This window comes from Engystomops pustulosus, chromosome 1 (genome assembly GCF_040894005.1).
Source record: "Engystomops pustulosus chromosome 1, aEngPut4.maternal, whole genome shotgun sequence".
Classification (NCBI taxonomy): domain Eukaryota; kingdom Metazoa; phylum Chordata; class Amphibia; order Anura; family Leptodactylidae; genus Engystomops; species Engystomops pustulosus.
Window position 1 is genome coordinate 249,644,086 of NC_092411.1, and position 23,378 is coordinate 249,667,463.

The 23,378-nt window shown below is 41.0% G+C and overlaps 1 protein-coding gene across 4 annotated transcripts; it reads left to right on the top strand.

Moving 5' to 3' along the window:
- The first annotated feature begins 22 nt into the window (after positions 1 to 22).
- Positions 23 to 21,117, top strand: AASDH (aminoadipate-semialdehyde dehydrogenase). Of its 4 annotated transcripts, none has more exons than XM_072124006.1 (16): positions 23 to 127; positions 421 to 587; positions 1,818 to 2,057; positions 2,369 to 2,489; positions 5,369 to 5,655; positions 6,186 to 6,378; positions 9,190 to 9,431; positions 10,762 to 10,868; positions 11,574 to 11,746; positions 12,495 to 12,687; positions 13,883 to 14,001; positions 14,083 to 14,827; positions 16,441 to 16,604; positions 18,625 to 18,750; positions 19,029 to 19,160; positions 20,218 to 21,117. In XM_072124006.1, the coding sequence occupies exons 3-16, from the start codon at positions 1,831 to 1,833 to the stop codon at positions 20,602 to 20,604; spliced, it is 3,216 nt and encodes a 1,071-aa protein (XP_071980107.1). In that variant the 5' UTR covers positions 23 to 127; positions 421 to 587; positions 1,818 to 1,830; the 3' UTR covers positions 20,605 to 21,117. The 4 variants fall into 4 exon arrangements, with proteins under 4 accessions (XP_071980107.1, XP_071980130.1, XP_071980113.1 ...); XM_072124012.1 differs by lacking the exon at positions 421 to 587 and adding an exon at positions 1,627 to 1,666 and having other exon boundaries at positions 98 to 127; XM_072124020.1 differs by lacking the exon at positions 23 to 127 and adding an exon at positions 132 to 255.
- Positions 21,118 to 23,378: the final 2,261 nt, after the last annotated feature.

A 23,378-nucleotide genomic window follows, 5' to 3' on the forward strand; every position in this document is an offset into this window, starting at 1 on the left:
TGTTTATTACTTCCGTGACCCGTGCGTTCCAGAGAGCGGAAGTGGAAACTACGCTTGCGCAGAATGTGGCATGTGTTTTCTATGGATCTGTAGCTGTTTACACTGGAGATACCATGACTCTATGACAGTAAGTGGTAGCGGACTGCTAGGAAATGCACTGCGATGGCAGTAAGGCGGACATCAGCCTAGATCTGGGAACTCTATCGCCTGTGCGTTTTTTGCCTTCTGTAGTAAAAGTGTGAACAGGTCTGTAAGGTCAGTTATACAGAGGTTTGCAATTGTAAGTTACTGAATTGTATACAGGTAATTGTCTGTGTGCTTAGACACATTGTAGCAAATTTCTTTGTGCTGCTGTTATTGTATTTGGCCTGCAAGAGTGACAATGGGAATAAAACTACTTACCTCTCCCTGCTCCTGCAGCTCAGCCAGAGGTTTTGGTGATCACATGACCACTGCACCCAATCAGAAACAGAGCAATGATGACATCAGTGACATCTCTTCTGTGTGTGTCATGTGACTGCTGATACATGATAACAACCCATTGGATCCCACAGCCATCTAAGGGGTTAAACACCAAAGACCTATGGGTAGGTAGGTAGCAGAACATCTAGTGGATGTCACAGTTATGTCATTTGCCGGAATCTCTGTCATGTCTCATGTCCACAGCAATATTTAACTGTGGATATGAGACATGACAGAGATCTGTATATTGATCCTACCCCTAAGGCTGCGTTAACATGTTGCGTTTTTTTTAATGTGTTTTAGGCGCATTCCAAAGGCTCCAACCGTGATCACATACTGAGGTAACATTGTGTTTTAGCAAATGCAATGGAAACACAACGTTGCCCTAGCATGTGATCATTATTGGAACCTTAGGAAAGTGGTTTTCAAAAAACCGTAACATGTGAACGCGGCCTAACAGTATCGGTACAAGGGAGGAATTTTACTTCTGCAAATAGAATTCTACTCCTGTTTCATATAATTCTGATTGGAGTTCCCTCTTCTATCAAATAAAAGTGAAATCTGCTGTAAACAGCCAATGAAACCAACATATTGGAGATATCAGTACATATCAGTTTTCACACATATGTCCACTCAAGTACCTGTTAGTATTATCCTGTTGATTTCAGATAATCTACATGGAAACCTGCGGCACAGATAAAATGTTTGTAAGCGGTTATTAAAGGGGTTTTAGCAAATTAGCCAGTTATCCCCATCAACAAGCTGAATGGCGACTGTCCAAATGCTTGGACCCCCAACTAATCCAGCAATCCAGAGAATGGTGGGCCTGTTCGCACCCATGCATGGAGCAGCAGGTTAAACCATTCAATAGTATAGCAGTGTTGGAAATTGCTGAGCACAGCGCTTGTCTATCGCCAGCGTTCTTTTAGTAAATGTGAGTGCCGGAGATAGCATAGCGCTGTGCTTGCCAAGTCCATATCATTGAATTGCATGGTAGGATGCATGCTCAACCCGATTCTCAACCCAGTAATGAGAACAGGACCCATATTTTCTGGATTTCTGGGGATCCTGTACTTGTTATCAGTGAGGTTCTCAGCAATCAGACCATCACCGATCACCTTGTTGTTTCCTAGATGAGGTTTTGAATTTTTTTTTTTTTTTTAGTGGCAAGTGGTACATGCAAATAATGAAAGTGTGTCCCTCTGTGAGTAATCTTTAACAGAATTAGTAAATCTGTTCTTTTTACTTAGTCTTGATACTTGTACATGTATATTTATATATAATGTTACACCGTTCTAAGAAGCCGTCTCTTTGGAATAGGATAGATTTCACCAAATATTGTTTTGCTTTCCTAGGTCTGATCCTCATATGGCGTGTACGCTGCAGGAGATGGTCTTGCAGGCTGCTGCTTTATATAAAGACAGGAATGCAGTTTGTTTTCAACCATACAACAAGACCCCATTGTACTACACGTACCAGGATGTGCTGCAGAGGGCTGAAGAGCTGACACTTTTTCTAAAGTGTCATAATCTGGAAAATAAAACTGTTGGTCTTTACTGCCAACCCGGAATCAATTTGCCATCCTGGATCTTGGGGTAACCATTTACATATGCTATTGATTTGGTACAGGGATTGTCTGACCTCTGTTTTGTTGCCATAGTGAGAGGAGAGTCGCAGCATCGCTCTCTATTCACTTGTATAGGACTTTTGTCCCTCAGTGTCTGTTCTCAGAACTCCCATACAAGTTAATAGAGGGAGCTGTGCACTCTCCACTGCCAGACAGGTGTTTGGGGACCCTCTGTCCCGGAGGTGGGACCCGCATGTATGGGTCATTTAGTTTCAATGTAATTTTCCTCTATATAGTGAACATGGCATAATAAATGCTTTAATGTCATCTTCTGCATAGAATTCTCCAAGTTCCCGCAGCTTACACTCCATTAGATCCTACGGCCCCATCATCCTACACATCTTCATTAATTCAGCGGTGCAAGGTGCAGCATGTGCTTGTGGAGAAAGACAAAGCTGAGGTGAGAGCTAAATAAGGAACTGTTCTGAGAATTCTTACCATAAACTGTTCATCAGATGCAATACAAACCTTTATCTATTTCCTTACCAACTTAAAGCGAACCGGTCAGGGAGATATGGGACATTAAACCAGCCACAGGTCCTTTCAGGTCTGTGCCTTAGTGTCCCAAATCGCCCTTTATTTCTCTCCATACCAGAATAAAAACTTATATTCTTAGCATGATCCTCTCTCTGTGCCTGCGCAGTCATTCAGTGAAGCCGGAGCATTACAGCCCTGCTTCTGTGTTGTAGGTCTAGCACATGTGCAATGATGTACTACAACGGCTTCATTGAATCGCTGCACAGGAGCCGAGAACATCTAAGATGAGACAGATGCATCACATTAGGTGTTTAGAAACTTTTTTTTTTTTTTTTGGTTCTATAGAGGCACTGGTGACATAATAGGTGATTTGAGTCACAGTTGGGTTTGTGTTCCTTTAAGTGTTTGCTGTAAGACTTGTATTCTTAAAGGGGTTTGCACCCTTTTGAGAAAATTCGCAAATTTCAATCCCCTAGTGATGTTTACACAATAAAGATCATTTTCAACTCCTTGCTTTATAATTTTATGCAGTTTTATTGCTGTTTTAGCTCCTATCACTTAGTGATGGTCAGTGTGGGTGGACTCTCTAAGCAGACACATTATGATCCCTGTAGTGCTATGAGATGCAGTGTGCTGACACTGGGTTAGATTATTAGGGTACAGGGTTTATATACACATAGCAAGAGAGATGAGACAGATCAGAGTGAGATGATGAGATCCATGAGATGTATATAACATTCTCTGTACAGCTCCAGACACACTGTTAGATCAGATGTGCCTCCCTCCCTGGAAAAAGGAACTTATGTCTCCTCTCGCTGCTGCTGCTGTTTGCTGGCAGGAGGTCAGTGTATGTGTCAATGTAAGCTCCTCCTGTAATGCAGGGGTAGGGGCTAGAGACAGTGAGCAGCACAGCTCCACAGCGTCAGACATAAAACCAAGATGTTTACTGATCCTCAAGTCAGAAGATCCAGGGTCGGAAATCAGGGGCAACTGAACTTGTGTACAGCAGGACTGATAGAGACAGGTTGGAGTTATATCTGTGAAATGCTGTATTTTTGTTAATAACAGTGAATTAGAGAATGCGTTATTTTGTTATCCTGAGTATATTTAAAAAAAAAAAAAACTTGTCTTTGTGAGAATACCCCTTTAATATTAGTAATCTAAGTCCAACTGACTGTAAACATGGTGGCTTTTTTAAAAGTCAAATTGTTTGGCAAAGGAATATAATGTTTTTATCAAAAGTTATTCAGTGCAAATGTTTTAGCAATATTTTTTTTTTAAAAAAAGGGTATTTTAGTATATTATATAAGCATGTATTGTAGGAAAATATCTGACACCATAACTACGTATTCACTGAATTAATTAGACCAAGGTTTGTTCACCTCCCCTATCACACATATTTCTGGTTTGTTTTTAAAGAAGGGAGGCAAGGATTAGGCAATAACATATACGGTTTATTAAATATACTTTTAAAAGGTTGGTCATTCACAAAGTGTAACCCTCCACCACTAAAGCTCAGAATTTTTTAAAAAAAGGGCCTAAAGCCTTTTAATTTTTTATTTGCTCTCCTCTTCATATGGTACGCACAGGCCTCACAAGCAAATACTAAATCTTTTTAATTTTGTAAGTGTATCAGCAGCTTCCAGTGTGTCCTAAATAAAAGTAAAAAGATGGAACTCACAAGGGGCGCTAATAACATATTGGAGTGTCAACACCAGAAAAAATCATAAACATATATATATTATATACACTGTGTGATTATAGATATATAACAAATTGAACAAATGCCGCAGTGTTAGAGTGATAGCGTTACCGGAAACCTCTGGTAACGCTATCAAACACTGTGGCGGGGTACAGTGTAATTGTCAGCATGTGGATCAAGCGGGGCGGTCCAGGGAAGAGGCAGCGCCTCGGAGCGCCCCCTCATGAATACATCCGATGATTACATTGTAATCTCGCCCCCCCCACCCGCAGTGTTAGATAGCGTTACCAGAAGTTTCCGGTAACGCTATCACTCTAACACTGGGGCGTTTGTTCAAGGGCCTATTCTGCACCATAACAAGGGGTAATCAGGTGAGCAGCTTCTTTACCTACCTGGATTTTACCCTTTACCTTGATAATTACCGTCCGGTCTTGTTGTTTTTTGTCTTTTCATACTTCTACAGTGTGTCCTACATGACTCAGCTTTTGAGCCTGAAGCCCGGGTGGCTCTGTGCTGCCAGCAGAGAAGGAGAGTTTGGCAGAAGTCACAAAACGCTATTACTCCTTGCAGCCTGTGCTGATCATAGTAAATGCAGAAAGCCCTAAATACCTCCAGATTAAAAGAAATGCTAAATGTCAATGACCAGGTCTATAACTGGTCTTTGGGTAGTTATCTGCATGGATCCCATCGTCAGGTTGGCATCTGTAAAATGTGCATAAGACCTCCGGCTACCAGTGTCGTACCACCAGTGAAGGCAGAGCATGAGACTTTCCAAATAAGGACCTGCCAAAAGCTATGAGTAGGTCTATAAAGTCAAACCTTGTGCTATGTACCCCATGATTTCTATATACGCCCCCTGCCGCCCTAGTGGATCTGGCAGCACATATAGAGATTGCCATCGATTAAAAAAAAAAAAAAAGCTTACCCGCATGGTTCTCGGCTGAGCAGTAAAAACTATGGCACAACTGTACCACCTGTATATTACCTAAGAAATATACAGTATGAGTATGTAGTACAGGGAGCCAAATCATATCCAGATTAACCATTTAATGTCCAGGTGTATGCAGTTCAGGCATTTCTTACGCTCTTTTCTATCCTAGATGTTCAAGCTACATCCTGACTGGATCGAAAAGGATTCCTCCTCGGTGCAACATCTTCATGTCACACTTTTTGAGGTTGTTAGAAGTGATACAAGTGATGAAGCCGAGGCCACACATGAGGCGGCCCACATTCCTAGTGGTGGAGACTGTACTGAGAATGAAGACTACATCAACATTCAAGATAAACAATGCTTAGGTTATGTTCTCCACACCTCCGGGACAACGGGCATCCCCAAAGTAGTCAGCGTTCCTCATTGCTGCATCGTACCCAATATTCTGCATCTCAGGTATGCCAGCTTTAAGGGAAAACTTTAAGCAGACAAAATATTCAATATATATCAAAATATTCAATTCTCCACCAAAATCTATACAAGATAAAAATTTAGCTGACCCTTTTACTATACATTTGACACTGTGGGATACAGCAGGGATCTGTTATTGGAGATTTTGGTAGCTGATGGTGGGTAGATGTTCTCTTTTTGGTGCCTTCTCCTCAGTGTAACCTTTAAGCATTGTGACAGGTGCGATCATCACATGGAGTAATTGTCAGTCTTGTGTGACAGGCTTATTGGAAGAGAACATTTAATCTCCCGGTCGTGATGTTCTCTAATAATATTTAGTACATCTGAAGCCAAATATCTGGAGGCGGGTTTCTTAGCAACAAGACTGGCTCCCCTTGTCAGAATATTAGTCGAGTAATATGAAACACAGGCGATGTATTGTATGCTTGTATAACGCTGCCTCTTTGTTAATTTTTTAATGCATTTTCATTTTATGTAGTTTGAGACGTCACTTGTAATATTCGTGTACTTTCCAGGTCCATCTTCGGTGTCTCACCAGATGATATAGTGTTACTGGCATCGCCTCTGACTTTTGACCCCTCAGTTATTGAGATATTTGTTTCCTTATCTGCCGGAGCTTGTCTTCTAGTTGTGCCAGACCCCCTGAAAATGATGCCTCGGAGGCTGTGCCATCTACTCTTTCACCAGCACAAGGTCACTGTACTGCAGGTAGGGGATGGGGAAGATTTCAGATTTTAGTGTTTTGTCCTAAGTTTATCCATTTACAAAGAACATCCTGCCACTATCTCCACTCATTCATGATACCCAGATTCATTTTTATTCTTGAAGCTTGCTCTCAAGCCTCATGTTTTTAATTGCATCTTAAAGAAAAGCTACTACCAGGATCAAGGATGGTAAACCAAGCACACTTACATGCAGGAGCTTCCCCCATCTGGCAAAATCTGTTCTTCTTTAGGATCCTTAAAAAATCGCAAAAAAAGCTTTTAAAACTATGCAAATGAGCCTTGGGGGCTGTGTCATTAATTATGCAGGCTTACTGCCCGCCTCCCGTCTCCAGTCTGCACGGAGGTATGCATATTTAACCCCTTAAGGACGCAGGGTTTTTCGGCCGATTTCTCGCTCTCCAACTTCAAAAATCCATAACTTTTTCATTTTTACGTGTACAGACCTGTGTGAGGGCTTATTTTGTGCGTAACAAATTTTACTTTCCCGTGATGTTATTTATTTTAACATGCCGTGTACTGCGAAGCTGAAAAAAAAATTTTTGAAAAAATTCCAAATGTGGAAACGTGCGTCACGTTCTTGTGGGCTCAGTTTTTACGACTTTCACTCTTCGCTCCAAATAACATGCCTACTTAATTCTTTGGTTCGGTGCGATCGCGGTGATACCAAATTTATATAGGTTTTATTGTGTTTTAATACATTTTCAAAAATTAAACGAATGTATACAAAAAAGAAAAAAAAATTTTTGCCATCTTCTGACGCTAATAACTTTTTAATACTTTGGCGCACTGAGATGTGTGAGGTGTCATTTTTTGCGAAATGAGGCGATGTTTTCATTGCTACCATTTTGAGGTCTGTGCGACATTTTGATCATTTTTTATTTCATTTTTTATGTTATGTAAAAAGGTGTAAAAGTCGCATTTCGGACATTTGGGCGCCATTTCCCGCCTCGGAGGTCTCCGTCGGCCGTAACCGTTTTTATATTTTGATAGATCGGGCATTTTGGGACGCGGCGATACCTAATATGTTTGTGATTTTTACTGTTTATTATGTTTTATATCCGTTCTAGGGAAAGGGGGGTGATTTGAACTTTTTAATATTTTATTAATTTTTTTTTATTTTTTAAACTTTTTTTTTTCACTATTTTTTAGATCGCTCCTACCATATACTGCAATACTACAGTATTGCAATATATGGCATTTTTGCAGGTCATACATTACAATGAGCCACTGGCTCATTGTAACGAACCTGCATAAGCCATGTAGCCTTGTGTCAAAAGAAGACCCGAGGCTACCATGGTAACCGATCGCCGCCCCCCGATGACGTTCGGGGGCGTGGCGGTCGGAAAAAAGATGGCGGCGCCCGCGTCGGCGGCGTTGAAGGGGTTAATAGCCACGATCAGTGCAAGCACCGACCGCGGTTATTAGCGGTGGGGGTTTTGTGCAATATGCAAAACCCCCCACCTTTGTATGAAGAGGACTCAGCCCGTGAGCCCTCTTCATACATCCCTTATACCTCTGCGCCGTAGAGCTACGGCGCAGAGCGTTAAGGGGTTAAAGGAAACCTACCTTTTGATTTGATGCATTATGAAGCAAGCATACCTACTGATGCAGGATCATATCTTGGTTAATCCCTGAGCTGAGTGGTTTTGCTGATATAACAGATATAACATTACGATGATGCAGCTCTGTCACTTCTATGGCACCTTCAGCGCTTGGTTCAGCGCTTCTCCTAGAACGTGATGTCATCCCTGGGTTGTGCTTGAATGCAGAATAATCAACTGCTGCACCATCCCCCAGCTGCTGTGTATGAGTGATCCAGCTCAGGTTGATAAGTCATGACTAATCTCCATTTGTAATGACAAGCTCGGTGTCTAATGTGTTGATCTAGGCAGCCAGCCTCACCCAGCTTTCCCAAGGTCCTGAATGTTTGTTTTTTCAGCAAAACCACTCTGCTCAGGGATTAACCAAGATATGATCCTTCACATGTGTAGCTCCAGCAGTCTCAACGTATGTTTGCTTCATAATGCATCAAATCGAATGGTAGATTTCCTTTAACAGATGGAGCCTAGAGTCGTCCTCATTTGCATAATTTGAAACGCTTCATCTTGTAACAACGGGGGACATAAGGAATTTAAAGAAGAGAGGATCCTGCCAGAGAGGACACACACCTCCATGGAATTGTGATTGTTTCTGGAGGTAGATTTCATTTAAAGGGGTACTCCTCAATAGAGAAACAATTGCCTGGTGATAGCATATGTCCTAGTGCAAGATTACTGTTAAAGGGGTTGTACTAAGACTGATTATTATCCTGTGGATAGGAGATAACAATCTGATTGGTGGGGATTCTGAATCTTGGGAACCCTTGGCAATCACAAGAATGGACAACATCCCCCCCCCCCCATCAATCATGAAAACTATTTACTTGAAGCGACAGTCTGAGCATGTGTATGGGGCTCAGCAGTCGGACCCTTATCTCTGTCAAGTGGGGATAACTGTCAATCTTGGTGCAACAGGTCTTTTGGGCTTCATGCAAATGGGTATGGGAATTTAACTTCTGGAGAGATCTGATGATCTAGGGATTACATTTTTCCCCTAGGATAATTGGCGTCCATTCTATGTTGGTTTTTGCCTTTCTCTGGATCAACACTGTATAAAAAAATATAGGTCTATAGGACTATACATATAGATAAATTATTTGCATAAGACGGCCTTGTATCTTGGTTGGAAGATTTTTGTGGATTTGTCTTTGCTTTGTAAAAGTCCTTTTATTGTTTTCATTGTTTTGTGCATTTAGGTGACCCCCACTTTTTTGAGAAGATTTGGTTCTCATTCGATTAGGTCATCTGTGCTGTCCAGGGAAACTTCACTTAGGATTTTGGCTCTTGGAGGAGAACAATTCCCACCTTTAAGTGTCTTAAAAAGTTGGAGAGAGCCTGGCAATAAGACGCGTATGTTTAATCTTTATGGCATCACTGAAGTTTCAAGCTGGGCGACTTATTTTGAAGTGCCAGAGGCCATGCTTGACTCTTCTGTGGGGTAAGGCAAAATTCTTTATAAATATGCAGCTATCCAATGATTTTTATTTTATTTTTTTTAATGTATTTATTTTTTGCTACGTTTTGTAAAAACAGCATACTATCGAGAGAGAAAATCTAAGCTTTGTTATGGGGTTATGTGATTAGTAGCCACATTCCTGAGTAAGAAGCAGAACGTAATTTCTTGCTGGTCTCTTTAGCGAGATGAGAGTCCTGCCTACCGGGCCCAAACATGGTGATGGTACTGGTACAGGAGGAGCTCACCGTTACTGTATGTGGTAGAGGAGCAATCACTTAGTATCTCCTTGGAGTCCTCTAAGGAAATCCTTTTTTGAGTCTTCAGATGACTGTGTATAGTTATGGGCCATATGAATGGCATTCTGTGGATATCCATTCCTTTGATGTTATGTTCACTTATATTCAATAGAGTTTATTTAGGTGAAGAGTGTATGCATACATTTCAAAAATTAAAACAATTAGTCAATAGTGACAGTATACATCATAACATCAATGGGACACGCAGGACCTGACAACAAGTAATGTGGATGGGTAACCTTCACAGGCAGTAACCGCACTGCAGTGTGATGGATACATACCAAACTATACATATGGACCAACTCTATTACCCTCCTGAAACAGTATATTATATAAAAGTAAAAATATAACCAAATATAGAGTCTTTGATGTTTCATGTTAGTGCATTCATTATGTTCAATTATGACCTGGTCTGGCTTCATTCAAGTGAATTGTGCCTGGTATTGCATTTAAGCTGCAGCACCAAGCACAGCCACTGTTCTTCTTATGGTGCTGTGCTTACAGTACTTTTTTTGAACATTTGGGTGTCAAGTGTAGGACCTCTGCAGAACAGCTATTGTTGACCTACTCTTAGAATAGATTATCATTTTACCTTAAAAACCCCTTGGAGGTTGGAGTATTTTTTTTTTTTTCACTTTATTGATTTTGACGCCATTTTTGTTTACAAGTCTCGTGTATCTCATTACTATTTTGTAAATCCGGACAGCTGAAATGTGTAGCTGAGAACTTATGGGATGAGCTAGTTCTGTAAGACTTTCTGGGCAGCTTACTAGCTGATCCCTGAAGTCCCAGTCTGCTTTACCCATTAGGGACATTTATCACCCTATCCATAACAATCTCGAATGTGACACAAAATCCTTTTACCCATTTATAAGTAAGAAACCGAGAAGAAACTACTTGTACATATACCTACGTATTTGATTTTTGACCTTTGTCCTAGTCAAAACACGAAGACCATAATTTTAGTATGAGTTAGTTTCTGTGATTGCTTTACTCTTTCATTCATTTTGGTAAAGGGCCAATGACTCTGTGCCACTTGGCGATCCACTGGACGAAACGATGATCGAAGTGCGAAATGATGATGGTGTCCTGGTTGAAGAAGGAGAAGGACAGGTTTATCTGGGTAGTGTATTGGTTTTTGAATTGGATTTCTAGGCTTCTTACTAAATTCCTATAACTTTTTAACCTTTCAATGTTTGGTGCCCCTATTAAAAGAAATCTACCATCAAAATCCAACATGATAAAACACCGTGATAATCTTCTTAATTGTTATCCATGGCCTCCCTCCTTCTAAAAATCTAATTTTAAAATTATGCTTTTGAATGGGCCCTGGGGGGGCGTTAGCAGACCCCCTCCGTGATGTAACTTCACAGGCTATTTCACTATGCCAGAGCACTTCCCCCCTCCTCTCACTATGTGAGACTACATGAGGCAGAGAGATGGGGAAAGTGCAGAGGGTGAGGGTAAGAGCCTGTGGAGCTGCAGCACTGCGAGGCCCTGGTAACAACCCCCAAAGCCCTGCTGACTCATTAACATAATTACAAAAGTAAATTTTAGAAGGAAGGAGGCCATGGATAACAAATATAATAAGATTACCACAGTCACGGTGCCTGGATCTATGAGTAAGTGTCCCTGGTTTAACATGATGTGTATAATTCTGCTCAGAATGTTAGATCAGTATGTTTATACCAAAACAATGAATGTAGAGTAAATACAATAGAATGATCTAGTCCTGGCTACCGTGGGTCCTGACCGTGTGAACACAGTCATAGATGTTTTCTTCATCTGCAGTGCAGTACTAATTCAATATGTTGCTCTCCATTTTCAGGAGGCAGACAAAGAGTATGCTTCTTAGACGATGAAATGACCCTTCCTTATGGAACAATGAGAAGAACTGGGGACTGGGTGAAGATTCAAGACGGGAACATATTTTTCATAGGGCGTAAAGATAATCAGATTAAACGCCATGGCAAAAGATTAAATACTGAATATATACAACAGGTATGGGAACCGGGAAGATACCATCACCTCATATGTAGAATGGGAAGGGCTCAGTAGTGATAGGTGATCATGTTTAACTGGTTCCACCTTCATCCCTAAAGCCCACTCTATACCATATTTACAGTGCAAGTTGTAGGTAGCTTCCTGATTGCTCTGACAGCTAAGTGTTGGGTCTACTGCTGCAGGGAGCTACACTGGACCCTTGGGAAGAAAAAAGTAGCCTTGCTTACCCGGCACAGCCCAAAGCGAGACCAATGTCACTATAACTATGCAACTTTCCCCTGCAGCTGGGGGTAGAGAGCAACCCCAGATACAGTGGAAAAGTGCATAAAATTAAATAATTTCCATAAAGTTGATGTTCTGAGGTACAGTAGCCCTAGAAAGTACTGTATATACGTTTATAGATCTCCCCCAATATGTCTACTGTAGCATTAAGGGCAGCCTTTGTATATGTCGGGTATACATGTATAGGGCACCATTGTACAGTGGCAAGAAGAAGCTTGGACCTCAATTCTAAGATTTCCTTTGACATCCATGCTTGGGGTAGGGAAGGACCAACGGTGTGTAAAATTACTGTGTTTAATAGAAATCAATGGAAACACAAGCTAGCTGCAATCTTATGCTACAGGCTACAGCCATTTGTACAAGGCCTTGTGAGGCCACTGCTTGAACACTGTAGAGGACCTGCTTCTGTATGCTACCTAATATATTATACTGTGATGATGATTTCCTTTTACTTGTCTTTTAGGTAGTAGACAAACTAGAACCTGTGGATTCCTGTGCTGTGGTTTGGTATCAGGCCAAACAATTGGTCCTATTTGTGGTTCTAAAAAAACCCTTAGAAAAGAAATCCTTATGGAGATATTTGCAGGCACATCTCCTGAGTTACACATTGCCCGACGACTTGGTTGTGGTAGACCGCATGCCCCTTACAACGCATGGTAAGTGGTAGCACTGGTTATGGCTTATTATTACATTACATATTTGTTGTTAGGAGATGACATCACTTTTAGTATGTGGGCCCCAAATTTTACGTCTGAGGATAGTGTCGGTGGGCCCTACAACTCAGTGACCTGTACACTATTTGTCCTTATTTAGTCTGACGAAAGGTGTTACCCAAAACCCGTTACTTCATTGGACGTTTTGTCATTTATTGTTTTGGATATTCCTTGTAATACTAATACATTTTTGTTGTGTATTGGTGTGAATAGAACACTTTTTCTCTCTCTGGGGTTGACCCTCCACTATACTAGGATGTTAGCCCCCATTTTTTTCACTGTGTCTATTTCAGGATAGTATCAGAAAGGAATTCATGTGGAGAGTCTTAAAAGTCACTCATGCTCTTCAGAGAGTTCCGGGTAAGGAATACACTTTCCAAGGCGGGAAAATGAAAACCATGCCTGCAGTGCTACCATAAATAAGGCATTTCCCTATAGATGAATGCCCATGACTTGGGATAGTTATCAAACCGTGTCATATCTCAAGAATTCCTGAAAGTCAGACATTGATGCCTTATTCAAGGTAGCAATAGAAGCTAAGTTTCTCTTTTCTGGAATACTTTTTTGTATATTCCTTACCCTGAATCCTCAGTGGATCATGACCTATATTAAATCCTGATAAAGTTGGCATGTAAAGGCAATCTCCATAAGGAGAATAAAATCCTTCTTGACCCACATCCATGGCTTCTTACCCAACCAACCCCTTTCTGTCAAATTTAGATAGGGTTACAAAGACATTTTTGGGATTCTGTGTAGAAACTAGTAGAAGGTTCAAACTCAAGATGTACAAACATCAAGTCATTTTGTTAAAGGACACCCATCAGTTTACTGTCCTAATAAGAAGTTCCTTATTATAACTCTACATGCCGCAATTGCACAAGCGCATAGAGCAGATTCTGTAAGAACATTTGCAATTTCTTGCAAAACATCCAAGACGCTTTGAAAATCTTTAACTAGTAAAGCTTAATTTTAAATGGCTTGTACTATTATTATTATTATTATTATTATTAATATTTATTTTTTAATGGTCTGGGACATCCACAGAAGGGATGATCTTTGATGGAAGTGATCCATCTATGAACCCTCAATATGTATAGATAATAATCGATATTTTAAATTTTTTTTTTTGTTTTTCAAGGCAAAATAGACCATTCTAGATTGAACGTAATTTATTGTGAACACTTACAACAGAAGATGGACCTTAAGTTACCGGTCCTGCCCGATGATTTGTGGTGTAACTTGCAGGACCTATGGAAGGTATGACTTCTATGTATATCACAGGGTCTTCTCATTTCCATACGTATGCAGTATGACATAAGACTTTACTTTCCCCTATAGTCTGTGCTGGGACTTCCTGAAGAATGTTCTGATATTTCTGAGGATTCTGTGTTCCTACTCAGTGGCGGTGACTCTCTAAAGGCGATCCGGTTCCATGAAGAAGTAGAGAAGGTGGCCGGGAGATCAGTGCCCGGACTTTTAGAGGTCATCCTGAGTGATACTTTCTTGGACATTCACAGATGTATTCTTAGAGGGACATCACCCGTCATGGAGAACTTGCAGGATCAGACAAGTGTAAATGCCACTGAAAGCCATATACAACACATTGTTGATGTGACTGAGAACTACCTGGTAAAACGTAAAGCTGAAGCTCCGACGTTACAAATGGATGCTCCTTCTTTTGTATCTTTGAGCCGAGGCAATAGACTGTTCCTAAATGTGTGTCGAGGAGGTCGTGACCAGAAGTGTGAGGTAATACACGGCCTAAGTCAAGATCTGCTACAGTTTATTGGATGCAATATTTCAGGTCCCAAGCGACAAAGGACAAAGTTGACTCCATCACCTGAGCAGGTAATAACCCTGCAGGAAAGATGGACATCAGACACCGGCAAATGTGTAGATGCTTCTCCCCTCCTTGTAATATCATCTGAGAAAGACTCCACCGGCACTGTGTATATTGGCTCCCATTCACACAGACTGCAAGCTCTTGATCTGGACACTGGAGCAGTTTTATGGGAGAGAATCCTTGGAGATCGTATTGAATCTTCTGCTGCAGTATCTAAATGTGGCAAATTCATTCTTGTAGGTAAGGACTGGTTAATATTGCCATTACCATTATACTGTATCTGAAATGTACATAATTTACTGTCAACTCGGTGACAGTCATGTATTTTATTAATACTATTTATCACGAGGCATGTCACCATGAAAAGACAGTCTAATCTGCAGGCAGCATGTTACGGAGCAGGAGGAGCTGAGCAGATTATACACCTGATTTTCTGTAGGTAGACAGCATGTTCTAGAGCAGGAGGAGCTGAGCAGATTATACACCTGATTTTCTGTAGGTAGACAGCATGTTCTAGAGCAGGAGGAGCTGAGCAGATTATACACCCGGTTTTCTGTAGGTAGACCGCATGTTGTAGAGCAGGAGGAGCTGAGCAGATTATACACCTGGTATTCTGTATGTAGACAGCATGTTCTAGAGCAGGAGGAGCTGAGCAGATTATACACCCGGTTTTCTGTATGTAGACCGCATGTTGTAGAGCAGGAGGAGCTGAGCAGATTATACACCCAGTTTTCTGTAGGTAGACAGCATGTTGTAGAGCAGGAGGAGCTGAGCAGATTATACACCCGGTTTTCTGTAGGTAGACAGCATGTTCTAGAGCAGGAGGAGCTGAGCAGATTATACACCCGGTTTTCTGTAGGTAGACAGCATGTTCTAGACAGGAGGAGCTGAGCAGATTATACACCCGGTTTTCTGTAGGTAGACAGCATGTTGTAGAGCAGGAGGAGCTGAGCAGATTATACACCTGGTTTACTGTATGTAGGCAGTTTATTATAGAGCAGGGGTAGCTGAGCAGAGTGTATACAGTGGCCTAACATGCAGGCAGCATGTTATAGAGCAGGATGAGCTGAGCAGATTATACATGTTGTCCTGTATATAGGCAGATTGTTATAGAGCAGGAGGAGCTGAGCAGATTATACAATGTCCTGTATGTAGGCAGCATGTTATAGAACAGATGGAGCCTAGCAGATTGTATATAGTTTCTTATTTGCAGGAGGTATGAGATGAGCAGGATGCTATATAGTACTATAGGAAAGATGCAGTATAACTTGTTGAGTTAATTGTAATTGTACTGTATCAATTTAGCATGTGCTGCTCTATAACATCCTTCCTGCACAAATGACAATCTTTCACTATATACATGCTGCTCCGCTCTACAATATGCCTGTAATCTTTCATATCTATACAACTTGTATATAAGAAATAACACTTTATACATCGCCATATGCTTCCCTTTAAAGGGGCACTGTCACGTCTCCTCTGGTAGGATATGAAATGTCCTTTCTAACATTTCCTCTGTGTTCTATTACCATTTCAAAAATTAAAAAAAAAATCTGAAAAATCCTGTGAAGAATAGCATAGATGAGAGGAGACATAGCTGGAACCAAATATGGGGGCACCTTAAGTGATGCTTCCCATTTTATTTGGCCAAAAATGATTCCTGTCACCTCATTTTCACATGAATTCTGAGGAGATTTTTTTTTTGTAGATAATTTGGTGAGATTGCACCAATATATGTAGTATATGTAGTATAAATCTATATACTTGTAGGTCACTAGTGATCACTATAGTAATGGAAGTGGAGGGACAGACTAGTGTGACATGTCCCAGTAAGTATGTGTTGTATATTGCAGGCTGCTATGATGGCGCTGTCTATGTGCTGAGGAGAAGGAGTGGGGAAACGCACTGGGTCTTCACCACAGGCAGCGCTGTGAAGAGTTCTCCTGCTGTAGATCCAGTGTCCGGCCTGGCATTTATTGGCTCACATGATCAGTATTTATATGCTTTGGACATCAATGTAGGTATTATTAAAACAGGCGGTCCCCTACTTAAGAACACCCGACTTACAGACGACCCCTAGTTACAAACAGACCTCTGGATGTTGGTAGCTTACTGTACTTTAGCCTTGGGCTACAATAAACAGCTATAACTGTCATTAAATGTGTCTGTAGTTAAGATTTATTGTTAATCCTGGTTCTTATGATAATCCAACATTTTTAAAATCCAATTGTCACAGAGACGGAAAAAAATTTGGTTGGGGTTACAATTATAAAGTATACGGTACCGACTTGCATACAGATTCAACTTAAGAACAAACCTACAGAACCTATCTTGTACGTAACCCGGGGACTGCCTGTACCTCTAAAAATTTGAGTTAGGCCATCTGAACACCAATGTGGTCAGTCTTTGGAAACGGACCCGTGCTCTGGTCGGCTCCAATGCACCCAGCACATTGTAGTGGGTGGATGTCCTTGCATCATAGAGATGCATGTTTTTTTGCTGCAGTTCGGGAGTCTTTGCTTCAAATTTCAGTATGATGCAAGGACACTGGCTGTGTGTTTGACTCACTAAAGAGATTTCATGAGGCGGTTGAAAGTGATAGTGGCTTCAACCTCATTCCCCCTCCCTCAGAAATTCTCTTCAGATGAGTAAGCAGTGCCCGTTAGGAGGCGGGGTAACTTGACTGTATAGTGGAGCTTCCCGCCTCCATGATTGGATCTTTACTAACAGAGGACATCAATAAGTCTTTTTTTTTTTTTCTTCTAACAATGGTGACACTAATGGATAGAGCCATTGGTGAAAATTTAACGTCTAAAAGGTACTACTGTGTGTGGTCCTTGGGGGAGGAGCAGTGGCTGGAAATCTGTCGCAAAGAATGTTATTTTTTTCTTTCATCCACATCATCCACCCCCCGAGGGAGCTGCATGAGGAGATTTAGACACAGGCGGCAGCTGCCCCCTTCCCCCGGGACTCAACACACACTGCTGACAGGGAGCCAGTGCGAAGTATTCAGAATTCAGAGGCATTTTGAAAATGACGATAGTATAGGCTAATGTTACAGCTAAAATTGACAATCCTGGTGACAGGTTCTTTTTAAGGAGGAGAAGAGCCTAAACTATTACTGTGCCGGCATATGATAGCGCCTATGCCCCCCTATGTCCTGCCGGATACATCAAGAGGCTTCGGTCCGACCTGGTGTAGTTTTGTGAAAAAAACAGTGAATAAAAGTTCTCAGATTTTTCAAAATTATGCAGATACAGGTCGTGAATACACCCATGGCCTATACGCCCCCTCCACGTCCACAATGCACATCCATACAGCAGTGTAGCAGAGCTGAGCCTCACTTGCTTCATGTGACCTTAAATGCTGTTTTGCTGTCTCAAAACGTGACAAGACACTTCCTTAAATTAGAAATTAGTTGTATTAATTTATTTAATAGGGGATCACAAAGTACAAAGAACAAATATCTGTGTAAGAATATTCTGCTTTATCTATTAGGAGAGGATGAAGAGGAGATAAAAGGGTAGTATTAGGCTACATTCACACTAACGTATGGGGGACGTATATACGGCCGATATACGTCCCCCATACACTTATATGGGCGCACGGCACCCTACGGGAGCGGTACGGTGCAGCACACGTGCGGCACCGTACCGTTCCGTACCCGGGAAAAAGATAGGACCTGTCCTATCTTTTCCCGTAATACGGCGCCGTGCGCCATAGGTTGCTATGGAGAGGGGCGGGGGTGAGCTGCGCTCACCTCCTCCTCCTCTCCCCGTACACTGCCGTTGCCCGCTACGGTACGGTACGGGCGGGCAACGGCAGTGTGAATATAGCCTTACACAGTCAAGTCTATCACTTGGGAAAACTCTACATGTCCTTGTATTTTGTGGTCAGTAATTCATTTTAATGGGTGATGTGTAATGTCCCAACCTTCCTCAGCAATACTGACCTGGTGTCATAGTTGCAATAGCTGGATACTAACACAAAAAATGGAACAATCCATTGATGTGGTGATGTTTTTTTTCTTATTGCAGGTAAAACAATGTGTCTGGAAAGCTCATTGTCAGGGGGGAGCCGTGTTTTCTTCTCCTTGTGTTAGTACAAGTCCACATCATTTATATGTAGCCACACTGGGAGGCCGACTGCTGGCATTGGACCCAGTAAGTACCCTATCAAATGTCTTAATCACATCTAATGGGAGCATCGAGCACAGGTCCCCCTCGCCTTCCTCCAGAGATACAAATAACCTATTCAGACAATCGCTCCGGGGGCAAAGGCTACGCCACACCTCCCTTCCCCCTCAAAGGCTCCTCCACGTCCCCAGTAGCCTTAAAGTTTAATTGGCAATTATTAGTGAATAATCTTCCATGCGAAATTTCTCAGGAAGTAGATTCCCTATGGTAGTATTCCTTAATGATGTGATTATATTGTGTTCTAGGTTACGGGAAAAAATTTATGGATGATTGACATGGGCAAGCCCATGTTTTCATCACCAACGTGCAACCAGCATCATGTCTTCATAGGCTGTGTGGATGCAAATCTCTACTGCTTCACTCATATGGGTGAAAAGGTGAGTAATGTGAGAATCAATAATATAGCAAAAAATCTGGAAAACCAAGTAAGGAAATAAAAACCTTGATGGAAATATGATGTCAGTGATGAAAGTGACATGTCTCCAATTCTTGGCTTGGCTTTTTCTTCTTTATCTTTTTCTCCTAAGACAATCTTCCTTCAAAGTTTGCCATGGCCGACTTTTCTGCAGTTTTCTCTAAATAAGCACACAATTCCAGGCCTGGAAGTTGCGTAAATACACACTTGCTCCTTAATATGCATACAGAATAGCATAGACCCGTTTGCTTCTTTTTGCGACTTTTGGAGAAAAAAAGTTGCAAATTCACCAAAGATCTTAAAGAGAACCTGTCAGGTAAACTAACCCACGCTAAATATATATTTGAAAACTGCTATTATACAGCAGTACAACTATCCCTATATTGTTCCTCCCCATGCCTGTAAAGTTCCACAATCCATTCATACAGTTGACTCACTGTTTATGTATGTTTGTATTATTCTCTGCTACCTCATTCTTCCCTCCGGAATGAGAAATATGCTGGCTGTGTGACTCGCTGAAGATAATTTATGTTGATTTATCTAAGTCAGCATGGCTCTCTTCAGCTAGTCACACAACCAGTGTCTCCGTGTATCGGGAAACTGGAGATGGGGCTGAACTGGAAGAACATGAATATGCAGGAATCAGCTCAAATCAGTAAAGACAATAATCGGCCTCGCATGAAGTCATTTGCATAAATGGATTGTGGAATTTTACAGGCAACTACTAAGATACATCTGGCCAGCACAAAAACTAAACAAAAATGAAATAAATCGGGCACACAAAGCTAGACTTCAGATATGTGTCCCACCGAGACATTTATGATCACAGGTCTATGGCCTCGTAAAGTGAGAGTTTACCCAGGAAGTGATGGCTCGGAGATACTGCACTGGGAGGAGCTATCAGGTATAGATACTATAGATAGCCTTGTACAACTAATCTGTACACCCTTCTCTATCTTCCAAGGTGTTTTGTGTCAAAAATCCAAATTCCAAGATTGGTTTCTGTTTCTTTTCCTCAGCTGTGGCAGTTTCCTAGTGACGGGCCTATATTCTCCTCACCGTGTATGTCCCCTCTCTCCAAGCACATCACGTTTGGCTCACATGACGGCTTCATCTATTGCTGTACTGCTGAAGCTGAATTATTGTGGAAATACAAGACCAGCTCTCAAGTGTACGCCACTCCATTTACATTTCCCAACCCACACACTGGGAACGCGGAGCTGCTGGCTGCCGCCTCGACAGATGGCAACGTGTGGATACTGGACGCCCTCTCCGGACTCCTCGTCAGTCGTTGTGCACTAGGAGGAGAGGTCTTTTCTTCCCCTGGGCTATATGGCACACGGCTGGTTGTTGGTTGCAGGAACAATTTAGTATATTGCTTGGATTTGATATGGAATGAAAAGTGATGTATAAAGAACATATCACATGTGAATTGCTGTAAAATTCCACATGTGGAAGAAGTAAAATAAACATTCATTTTTTCTAAAACTTGATGCCACTACCAGAGTCCCCCTCCCCCCCCCCCCCCCATTCTGTATCTTCACAGGCTGTTACAGTGTCTCAGCCCTCCCGCCTGCTCCCTTAGCAATCCTCCCTCTGTGTGTTGATATTACACAAAGAAGATGGAGGGGAAAGTGCTGAGTGAGCAAAGTGGGGGAGGGGGGAGGCTTGTATCATTAGCATAATTTAAAATGTTGATTTTAGAGGGAAGGAGGCTATGGATAACGAATATATAAGAATATTACTACAGTCACGGTGCCTGGGTCTATGATTAAGTGTCCCTGGTTTATCATGATAGATTTTGATTTGTGATTTGTAGATTTCTTTTTAGTTTGTTTGTTTTTTACGATTATTAATATTTTAAAAAGTTTTTTTTTAAATATAATACACTATATTTTTTTATAGAATATTATACAGAGGTATCAATGAACAGTCAATGAACAGTCACTATGAGACCGTTATATGCATATACCCAATGTATATGGTCACCAGTTTTACTGTACAGGCGATCCCCTACTTAAGGACACCCGACTTACAGACAACCCATAGTTACAGACGGACCTCTCTGCCCACTGTGACCTTTTGTGAAGCTCTCTGGATGCTGTACTATAGTCCCAGTCTGCAATGATCAGCTGTAAGGTGTCTGTAATGAAGTTTTATTGATAATTCTTGGTCCAATTACAAAAATTTTTAAACTCCAATTGTCACTGGGGCAAAAGAAAAAAAAATGTCTAGAACTTCAATTATAAAATATACAATTTCGACTTACATACAAATTCAACTTAAGAACAAACCTCCAGACCCTATCTTGTATGTAACCCGGGGACTGCCTGTATATATCAACCATATGACATTGTATATGACATTGTACAAATGTATTTATAGCATTTCTATTATTAAATGATTAAAAGAAACATTTGAAAAAGTTCATACTTTTTATTGTAGTTTGTTTTGTTTTTTTTAATGGACCTCTTTATAACAGACAAAACTGAAATAGAAATTACACATTATAAGAATTTTATATCTTGTACTTTTCCCAAAACACCTTTTAGCACAAAGTTAAGTTAATCTTAATCCTGAATTCCGGAGTATTCCTATGGAGATGACACTGAATATGTACTTCATGTTTTTTTTGCTAATAATTTAGTCCAAAGTAATATTTTATAATAAGAAACCATTGTACTTGGAAAAATAAAAAAAAAAGTACAATAAACAAAAACTGCACAACGCTACATGTTAATAGATTTATACACAACTGTATTTGTAAACCGATAAGATAGTTGTATGTCCCACACACGGGTATCGTCCACAGCAAATGAGAGCGGTGTTACTGTATTATACAGGAGGAGTGATCCATATTGTTCTATGACCCGTGGAAGCCTGAGGGTCATTTACAGGAATTGGATGTCATTTGCAAATACTTTTTTGATTATTTACAGTGGAGGCAGCCATTTTGAAAGCAGAATCAATATATAAATTTGCGGAAAACGGTGACTGTTTGTGAATAGTAGTAGAAATACTAGTAGTAGTGACTACTGATCAGCTATCAGAATGCCTCTCTTAATTTTTTAAGAGACGTGTAGAAAAAAAAATCATCCTCCCTGTGATGTCCTGCAGTAGGTGATAAATAGTAGGTAACTGAATGCCCTTTATTTACTGGCGGTGAATATTAACGAAGAATGTACATGTAAACCAACCTTTAGAAATTCATATTCATTTTAAATAGAAATTAGAATAGAAAAAAAAAAGATGACTGGTGTTCTCACAGCACTCCTTCAGTTTCGGAGTGGTATTACAGTTAGGTTTTTTTTTTTTGCATAAGACATACATATGGCTGGTTTCAGTGTCATGTTGGTCAGGATGGTTTTTCAACAGTCATGCCATTGGATTTTATTTCAGATATTCATATCCGAACTGAATATTGCAGCCTTAATGCTAGTTTCTGTACGCCATGCAAGCTTTTTTACCAATTTTTAGGCTCTACCTTTATAAAAGCTGAAACAATTGATGCATGTCAAGAGGTTCTCTTGTTTTTATGTTGTTGTTGTATTATTGTCTGTTTTTCAGGGTCCAAAAATGCAAAAACAATTTAAGCCAACTAGATGTGTGTTGATCACACAAGGTTGTGTGAAAGCACTTGTAGGCCGTAAATGTATATGAGATGGGAATCCCCCCTCCTTGTGGACATAGAGGTGGGTCCTTCTTTATCTGACACCTATGATTTGATGCTCCAGTTCGGACTGACGGCCTTTGCGACAAGCCACGGTTATGATTAGCTATGGGGACATTATATCTGTGTCACACAGCAGAACCTGAATGTGGACCTATGACATTTCCTTAGCATCTGACACAAATGGAATTTTTTTTAAGGAATATCCAAGGAATTGTGGTGCATTGCAGCGTTATAGAACTGGTTTTAAAGGACACACTACTTACCAATTCCCAACGAGAGGCCATTTCAATGCTTCTCAGAACTCCACTGGTTACCAATAAAGTAGGGAGCAGTGGGGTCCTGTGGAGCATTATATGAGTAGACGGCCACTTTAAGCAAAAGTTTAGGTATTGTGATTTAAAGGGCACCTACCACCACAAATCTACCTATAAAGGTAGATCGGGTGGTAGGTGAATCAATGGGACGTGAGGATAGCCCTTTTAAGGGCTAATCCTCACGTCCCCGCAC